This window comes from Sebastes fasciatus, chromosome 1 (genome assembly GCF_043250625.1).
Source record: "Sebastes fasciatus isolate fSebFas1 chromosome 1, fSebFas1.pri, whole genome shotgun sequence".
Classification (NCBI taxonomy): Eukaryota; Metazoa; Chordata; class Actinopteri; order Perciformes; family Sebastidae; genus Sebastes; species Sebastes fasciatus.
The window spans coordinates 38,902,799-38,912,749 of NC_133795.1; the positions used below are offsets into that span (position 1 = coordinate 38,902,799).

Sequence of the window (9,951 nt, forward strand, 5' to 3'; positions counted from 1 at the left end):
ACAGTGTCATCCTGGAAAATCCCTTTAGCTCACTGTTCGGTCGTGTGACCATGGCAACCAGAGAGAGGATGTGAGAGAGGGAAATGACACAGGACCTGATTTTAAAGGTATCTGAGCAGAGAACAGAGGTCTGTACTACGAAGCCAGTTCAACCCAGGTTATCTTCTCGTTAACTAACTAACAAACGAGATCCTGCTAAGCGGCCCTACGAAGCTGGATATCAACTCGGTAATCAACTCAGGGTTTCTCAGTCTGGCGGTGTTTGCAGCATCTGACCAATCACAGACATGGACAAGTCTACAGATTTGCAGACAGGCAGAGAGACACATTTAACAAAGGAAGAGTAAACTATATTAGACAAATACGAATTAGTTAAACACATAATCCAGACTAAAAGTAACACAGTTGAAGCTGCCAAATGCAGGAATGACAGCTGGCAAAAGAAAAAACTCCCAATGTGTGAATGCGTTAATTAACAGACTTATTAATTTAACGGCACACTCAAAAGTCAGATATAGTTATCTAGATATAAATAGCTTTTAGAAGTGTAATAGATTAATAGACTACACTTCTGTATGCCCATTTACAGGGATGCGGCATGTGTCTATTTCAACCTTCTTTCAGCAGCGTCCCTGTCTCCGACGGTGTAAAACGGACTCAAGACCAAGTAAAAAATATAAATATAAAAACATAATTCAAAGCGGTAAACACCCACAGCATACAGCCAGATGTCCTTGCTGCATTTGTCAGTTTAAACTGTGTTGTTTTTAGCCTGGATTATGATTTAAACTTGTTCGTATGTGTGTAATATTATCATAAGATCCACTCACCAAGCTCTGATTGGTCAGTAGGAGGTGCTTTTATACAAGTTGATCTCTTATCTGGAACATAACCTGATCCGGAGCAGGTTAGCTGTTCAGCATCAGTTACCATGGTGATCTACCCCGGAAAGAAGTGAACCACCTTCATAGGACGGAAAACCCTGAAGTTACCTCGCTAACCACAAATCCTGCTTCGTAGTACAGGCCTCAGATAGATCAATGAAGAGAAACGGTATTGGAGGAACATCCGTCTCACAGTTTATTATCCAGTCTGGGACAATAAACAACTTTATGATTTATGATGAGTTAGTTAAACTTGCTATTGTAGTCGTGGCATATTGGAATCATCCAGTCCATTCCCTGAAATATATAGGAATTCAATCAAAGCCAAGTTAGCGCCGAGCTAACTGAACTCTGCAAAGGATTGGAATGTAAGTGATATTTAAAGAATGACTTGTATTTCACTACTTGTTGGTTTTTATTTCCATTTATTCATAAAAGTTTCTATATCATTTTGGGATTTTATAAAGAAATTTACTTTGCATCCTGTTGATGCACCCCGTTCTCATTCCCAGCGCTTCAAATACCAACGCTTTATCACGGCTACCGGCGTTCAATACCACCGCATCCGCGGCAGTATGAGGCGCACAGGGCTTTCCGTTAACTACAATGTAAACCCCTCCGCGGCAACCGTAAACGTGTGTGGTGGTGACGTATTATAAAAAGTAAAAGAGACACACAAGGTGGGGAGGGAGATGGATGGGTCCAACAAACTCAGGGCTTTCATCCAGGAGACCGCTGTTCGTGTCCCGTGTGTTACGTTTCACTTTCACTGTGTTCACAACGTCAAGTCACATTTTAACTGTGTTAAGCCCAACCATGTTGTTTTTTTTCCTAAATCTGACTAAGTGGTTTTGTTGCCTAAACCTAAGGAAGTGTTTCTGTTTAATTCACAACATTTAGCACATGTTTAATGCGACGGAAGGCAGGGTGACCATATTTTCAAACCCCCAAACCGGAAGTGTACCGCATGTTTGTGCACGCGCACGGTCATGTGCGCCCACGTGCACACGCTAATATGCACGCATCATAGGCGTTTTCATCAGGATGGCTAACTTGGGCACGGAGTGGGATCAGAAAGAAGGCGTTATTATAGGGGGGTCCATGAGAGGCTGTGACATCATGACTCATCATATTCACTACTTTCTCCCCCTTTCATCACGGGACTATCCTCCTCATGACACACTGACAGTCTGGGAGTCCTGTAGAGAGTTTTCCTTAGAGGAAACTTATTGTAGTCAACTTTAGTTATCAACCCGAACCATCTCTATCACCTCATGTTGCTCGCCACAGACAACAATCTACCTGTAGGCTATAATTTAAATTGTGGAGCTCAGACGACATTTTGTCCAGGATGGATCCAGGTGAAAGACTGACAGGAACAGACGGTCCTGAGGGAGTTATAAGAGGAGCGAAATGCCCGTTGATGCACAGAAGGAACTGTGTAGAATAATGAATCCAAACGACAGGTAGTTTCTTGTTTTCAAGTATACAAGGAATGAGACAGCCACATCAGTACTATAGAGGATGACATCCATCACCACAAGCAGCCAAAACTTGTCCGTTAAGCAGTTCGACAAATAGGGTTGAGTCTGATTTTGGTTTTGTTGGTGGGTTCAGATTCGGTCCTGTCAGACTGTGTTGAGGGCTGAGATATTACTTTGTCAAATCTGTCACTGCTCTGACGGTCACTATTTGTCTGACTGATGAGCTTCTGAAAAACTCCCGAGCTGGAAAGTGTGTTATGTTTCTATGACAGCCATGTCATTAGCTGTGGCATGACTGCATATTAAACAGTTATCAATACAGTGATTTTCATATTTATCGCTCTTTTCTTCTATTTTGATGAAACGTAACACAAAACATAGATAATGTAAATGTTGCAGATTCATTCAATGTGTTGAAACCTTATTAAAAACATAAATGAACAATGACATGGTCTGTCCTTAAGGCACCCCAGGGTGCCAACTTTGGGAACCACAGGCATAAACCCTTATCGGCATCCACAGTACATTATAATAACAAACACAAGCATGCTGACGCACCAAGTTGCTGTTGGTGTTGTTGCTGTCTTCCTCAGGCATGGGCAGGTATACAGCCAGGGCCACACAGTTGGCAAAGATGGCCAGTAGGATTATGATTTCAAAAGGTCTGAAAGTGATTTATAGGAAGTTTCAAATCCAACCATAGTAGCTCAAATATAGATATTCCCACAGCTCACAAATGGAACAGCAAACACCTTGACACGTTCACACATTCACTTACAGCTGTGCTACAAATAGAACACCAAACATATGATATTTAATAGGGGTGGAACGGTAGACAAAAGTCACGGTTTGGTATGTACCTCGGTTTTGGGGTCGCGGCTCGGTAGGTTTTCGGCACAGCAGAGAAAATAACAATTCTATATATTATTATTAATAATTTATTTATTAAATTTATATATGTAAACATTCAACAGTGGCTCATTGGCCATCATTATTACTGTAACAGTTAAAAGGCACTGTTTGTAACTTCCTACATGTTTAAATCATTGCGGGTCAGTGTCCCGTGCACGCTCGCGTGTGGCTACGCTGTTCAGACAAGACTCTAACACAAACTAGACGGAAGCACCAAAACCGCAAAGTTATATTTAGTGAAGCCCGTCTTGCTAAACAGTGTCAACTCTTCCTGCTTCAGCCTCCCGACCGCGGTCAGAAGACACAGGGGAGACCTTAGCTTTGGTCTACAGGGCCAGAGTAGATGCTCTGCTGCCTGCTCGCCTTCACTTACGCACCGCGCTCAAGGTTTCCAGTGTCTTATTTCCTGCTGCTGAGTGAATACACGGGGCTCCGGAGCGAGTAACGTTATCGTCTCCGACCGGGGCTGAGGTTTCTCCCGTTCCCTCCGGCCGCGGTCGCGAGGCTGAAGCAGGAAAAGCCAACACTAGGATCAGCATTGATTCATGGAGAGACCCTCGTCTGGTCAGATAACATTACTGCCAAGCAGCTGAAATATAGGGTGATATTGTGCTTTTAGCTGACGTGTGTCGCCTCACTGTTTTAACCGATGCTCGTTCATGTCTATGTAGAGCGAGCACAAGCGTGAGCAACATGACGCTGACTTTCGTTGACTTAACGGCCCAAGGTGTCGATGTTAACAAGCAATTTCTGATTCTTACATAGAGTCCCTTTAAGGCTCTCAAATACTGGCATATTGTCAATATGAAAAGAAAAAATGTTTACGATCGAGTGTGTTAGTGATAAATCACTATCCTTAGTCACTTTGTCACGGTGTGAATTTGCAGTGGGATGCTGCCTGAACGCTGTGGAGAGAAGGACTCGCCGCCCAGTCTGTTTTTCTTTTCTTTTGTTATTCGACACGTCCGAGTGATGCCGTCGTAAATGAACTGTTTGAAGCGTCTCCACAGATAGACCCGACTTCAATTTAATAGTGTCGGCATACAGTTTGACATTGTCCACTGAGCTTGACTAACTGGGCTAAGACAACTAGCATGCTACAGCTGATAAAGAACAACTGGTGTGCTGCCAAAACTTTCCTGGTAAAACTCGCACTCCAGAATATCTGTTCCGCATGTGCAAGTAGTAGACATAAACCGCCGTTTGGGTCACATGGCGTACCGAAAGGATGTCACATACCAAACCCTACGTCCTGTAGCGAATGATTCAATATGAATACACGTGCCGTTCCACCTCTGATTACTGAAAGTAAATACGGTCCGCGGAAGCGACAATTACGTAAAATATGATCCTCTGTCCCGCTGTCGAGAGACCCTTTACTACATCAGGATACTTCCACTCCACAATATTGATGCATGCCCTGCGGAAAGGGTTCTTCAGTGTCAAGATGAGGAGAGAGCGTGCGGGCCTCGGGTTGCCTCCCGTCGCCATCAGCTTCTTTAGCTTCTCCTTTTGTTTTCTCTTCAGAGTTTCCTCATCCATGATGTAGGATGAGAGTGGGGGACTGCTGCTGTCTGCCATTGCGGCTTCAAGAGAGTATTTGTGCCAAGTTTACTTTGAATTGGAGGTGGTATTCCAAAAGGTCCTTTTCAAAATGCAGTAGTCCTGTCGGGTATAGAGGCCTGTCCATTCATTGGTAACCCTTCTCAACTTGTCTCAATCATGTCTGTCATACTACTGTCTGTCTCTGATGGTTTGACGGAGCTCCTCCTCTTTGTCTGTCTATATCTGTGGAATGGCAGCTGTCCCCTCTACTTGTAAGGGATAGGTTTACTGAGCAGCTGTTTGGTCAAGAGAATAAATATAGACAATGAGCATGGCCGTTGTAGCATGGTGTGACAAAAGAGGACATTTGCACAGATATAGTCTGGGTATAGGATATTTTCTAGAAGCGAGTGTGCCCCGAACAGAGAAGGGTAGAAGTACATGAGAAAAAAAATAAATATATATATATATATATAAACGGGACAATACGGTACTGCAACAACAACGACAACAAAAACTAGGGCTGCCAATCAATTAAAAAATGTAGGGAAATTGATCACACATTTTTTATCAGTTCAAAATGTACCTTAAAGGGAGATTTGTTAAGTATTTAATCCTCTTATCAACATGGGAGTGGACAAATATGCTGCTTTATGCAAATATATGCATATATTTATTATTGGAAATCAATTAACAACACAAAACAATGACAGATATTGTTCAGAAACCCTCACAGGTACTGCATTTAGCATAAAACAATATGCTCAAATCATAATATGGCAAACTGCAGCCCAACAGGCAACAACAGCTGTCAGTGTGTCAGTGTGCTGACTTGACTATGACTTGCCCCAAACTGCATGTGATTATCATAAAGTGGGCATGTCTGTAAAGGGGAGACTCGTGGGTACCCATAGAACCCATTTACATTCACATATCTTGAGGTCAGAGGTCAAGGGACCCCTTTGAAAATGGACATGATAGTTTTTCCTCGCTAAAATTCCTCGGCAAAACTTTTTTGACATCTGCCTCTGCTGCCATTTTGGTCTGAAATCTCTTATTATATTTATAATATTTTACTATATTATATTTCATTGTTCAACACAGGCCATTTCAGTAAAATATATGAAAATAGAATAGAAAAAATGTTGTTTTACTTTTGTACAGCATTTTAGGCGAACATTTTACCGGCGTCTGGTAGTCGCCTTCAGTCCAAAATGGTTAAAGCGTAGCTTTGCTGCTGGGCTCTGATGTTGCAATGGAACGAACTATTGACTTTCACTTCTTAGCATTATACTTTCTATGATATCGGGCTCTTTAGTTACTGTTTGACTTCCCTATCTAGCTGGTGAAGCTAGCTGAGAACGAAATTGACAATATCAATGTCATGTCGGTGTGTTAAACCTGAATTGATTGTGTTTTTGGCCACTTGGGGGCAGCATAATGAGCTATAAATGAAAAAAAAGAGTGGTATATTACTGTATAATGACAAACACAGTGTTAATATTTGGGTTTAAAAGCACCTTGATGTTTCTGGTTTCTTATTTCAGTTACTGCATTAATGTTGCATGTGTTACGTTATTCAAATCTTAGTGAAATAAAATCAAATTTGATTTTCAGCTTTTTGGACTACTTGTATTTCATTGACATGTTTGTTGTGGGGTTAGGGTTAGTGTTATGTTATGCATTAGAGCTCACCACAGACCAGGTGTTTAGCTGCATTAGTGTTGATTTTTAGTGGCTGGTGGGAATAAAAGTCAGTGGTGTAACAGCCTTCACTGTCCAGCAGATGGAGACGCCTATCTGATAATGTCCATAATGTCCATCCTGTGTTGGGACGTGGGATGTCATTCATGTGCTGCATGCATGCTCTCCGGATAAATATCACACAATATAATTCCATTAAGACATGTCACCAGTGCCTTGCTCACTGGAACCTCAGCAGTATCTGATAAAGGTACAAATATTCATAGCTCATTCAGTTCCATACCTCATTTCATTTCCCACTATTCACAGCTTATGTCAGAGTTGTGGAAGAACAATGCCATTATATTTTTATAATGATAAAACATCAGATAGGCGTCTCCATCTGCTGGACAGTGAAGGCTGTTACACCACTGACTTTTATTCCCACCAGTCACTAAAAATCAACACTAATTCAGCTAAACACCTGGTCTGTGGTGAGCTCTAATGCATAACATAACACTAACCCTAACCCCACAACAAACATGTCAATGAAATACAAGTAGTCCAAAAAGCTGAAAATCAAATTTGATTTTATTTCACTAAGATTTGAATAACATAAGCACACATGCAACATTAATGCAGTAACTGAAATAAGAAACCAGAAACATCAAGGTGCCTTTAAACCCAAATATTAACACTGTGTTTGTCACTATACAGTAATATACCACTCTTTCTTTCATTTATAGCTCATTATGCTGCCCCCAAGTGGCCAAAACAAAATCAATTCAGGTTTAACACACCGACATGACATTGATATTGTCAATTTCATTCTCAGCTAGCTTCACCAGCTAGTTATGGAAGTCAAACAGTAACTAAAGAGCCCGACTAAAAACCCCTCATAGAAAGTATAATGCTAAGAAGTGAAAATCAGTTGTTCGTTCCATTGCAACATCAGCGCCCAGCAGCAAAGCTACGCTTCCGCCATTTTGGACTGAAAGCGACTACTTATTTCTATTTTATTGTCAGATTCTCCTGAAATGGACTGTGTTGAATAATGAAATATAATATAATAAAATATTATAAATATAATAAAATATAATAAATATAATAAGCGATTTCAGTCCAAAATGGCAGCAGAGGCAGTTGTCGAAAACAGTTTTGCCTCCTTGCTTCTATACTCTTTGCTGATATTTTTCTCAGGTGTTGGTTGAGACCAAAACAGAGCTAGTAGTAGAGTGAATATTGCTTGGGCCTATATCATCAGATAGTGAGAAACACAACCCCAAATGAATGCTAATGTTGCTTTGTGTCTGCTGGATTTGGAGGCAAATATTTGCTAACACATTAGCTATGACACATTTAAAGCCAACATGTTGGAGCTGTGAGTCTGTCAGCTTGTTTTGGAGTTCCTCTGCCCACAAGCGCCAAAAAATAAATTAACCCAGCTAACCGAGACTTTCATTTAGTTCTTAGCATTTCATCATGTCAAATATGAGCCTCTTTGTACAAAAAGGCATATGACTGCCACGATAATACGCAAGTCAATCAGTGTCATGGTCTTGAGTTTCCGTTGTAGGTTCCTGATTTATTTTGTAGGTTCCCTCCTCAAGTGTCATGTTTTGTTTTACTTCCCGCCTTTGAGATTGTCTGCCCCGCCCTGATCAGTTTCACCTGTCCCGAATTAGTTCTGCACTCACCTCACCTGTTGTCACTTCCCCAGATAGTCAGTCACTATTTATACCACCTCACTTCCTTTGTTCTTTGTTGGTTCGTCCATCATCATTCTATGATTCCAGTGTACCTGCTTAAGTTCCTTGTGTCTAGTGTTCAGTCCTGGTTCCCACCGTTTTTGGATCTTCTTCTGTTCCTGTTCTTTTATGGACTTGCACTTTTATGCACTTTTTTTAGTGGCGTTTGTGAAGTGTTTTTCGTAGTCGTATTACGTTGTTTCCGTGCGTATTTTACTTGGTTTAAATACATATTTTAAGCCCAACCATGATGTTTTTCATTAACCTAACTGAGTGGTTTTGTTGCCTAAACTGTGGACATTTGCACAGTGTACAAATGACATGCGAAATATCCAAAAGGCGTACCTATGACACACAGAATGTCCGTTTAATGTCCTGCTAATTAGACTATACGCCCTCCTGTGAGACCGGGTTGCAAATATTGGAGGTCGGCTCTAGGATATATAAAGTAAGTACAATTAGCTCCAAAACCATCTTTAACCTTCTGAGACCCTCGATGCCGACCGACTTTACCGTCTTTCAGAGGCTGTAGCAGGTTCAGTTTTACGAGACTTCTCCTTGACAGACTGAGATTGCAGCTAATGTTGTCTACTGATACATAAGACACATTTACACAATATTAACCTCAAGCCACTGCCTCTCAACTTCCATAATGTCAGACACTTATAACAATCAGAGCCTGTCATGGCAAAACAAGCACTTTTAGTGGACGTAAATTACGATGCCAGCTTGCCCCAACAGGATCAGATTGCAGCCAGTAAGCAGCCGTCTAGCGCTTTTCCTCAATACTGGACCATCCATCCATCCATCCATCTGCAACCGCTTATCCCGTTAGGGATAAGTGGACCATTTCCAGAAATTGTTGTCCATATGAGTCAGACACAAAAACATGGGGAAATAGGGTCCAGGTTGAAAAATACCTGTTAAGGGGAGACCCTCATTGTTGCAGAGCACTCCTCAGCAGGAGTGTACTGCTGTAGAGGAGGGGCCCCTCCTGTCTCCTTCTTATCTTTCTTTGGCTGCAAGCAATGTCAAACTCTTTTCATTCTGCTTCTGTGTACCGATATCATCCTACAACACATGCATTAAAGCCCCTATCAGACACTGAATACATAACATTTCTGGCTTCACCTATCTGTTAAAGTGTTGGCTTTCTGTCAGAAAAAAGGGTTCATTACGTAAATGTTAGTTACGGCTTCATGTCGACACGACAGGACTGTTACAGAAAGAGTCACAATGCTCGTGCCAAAAGAATAGTGGCACCCCTGAGACCTGTTCTGCGGTCCAATAGTCTTTTTTTGCTTAGGAAGGTTCCTAACTGAGTGAGACGACCCAGAAGTATCAAAGAGGAAGCCATGATAAGTTTGAATTCTCTAAATGCTAAGGAAAGCTTGCTTTCTTATGTCCTTTAGCAGAGAATACACTGGACCATCCTTTACCAAAGGAAAGGAAAGAATAAAATCCCACTATTCATTTAAATTAGGGCTGTCAATCGATTAAAATATTTCATCACGATTATTGTCCATAGTTAATCGTGATTAAACGCAAATTAATCGCACTTTTTTTTTATCTGTTCAAAATGTACCTTAAAGGGAGATTTGTCAAGTATTTAATACTCTTACGTACTGCATTTAGCATAAAAAATATGCTCATATCATAACCTGGCAAACTACAGCCCAACAGGCAACAACAGCT

The 9,951-nt window shown here is 41.3% G+C and overlaps 1 protein-coding gene across 1 annotated transcript in view; it reads right to left on the bottom strand.

The window, feature by feature from the left end:
• The window catches only part of LOC141775068 (dihydropyridine-sensitive L-type skeletal muscle calcium channel subunit alpha-1-like), a 52,828-nt gene extending 47,880 nt beyond the window's left edge, over positions 1-4,948 (bottom strand). The window contains exons 1-2 of the mRNA XM_074647995.1: positions 4,674-4,948; positions 2,927-3,032 (exon numbers count right to left, since the gene is read on the bottom strand). Coding sequence (XP_074504096.1) covers positions 2,927-3,032; positions 4,674-4,861 — 294 coding nt within the window. The 5' untranslated portion in view covers positions 4,862-4,948. The remainder of the gene's footprint in view (positions 1-2,926; positions 3,033-4,673) is intronic.
• Between the last annotated feature and the right edge of the window lie 5,003 nt (positions 4,949-9,951).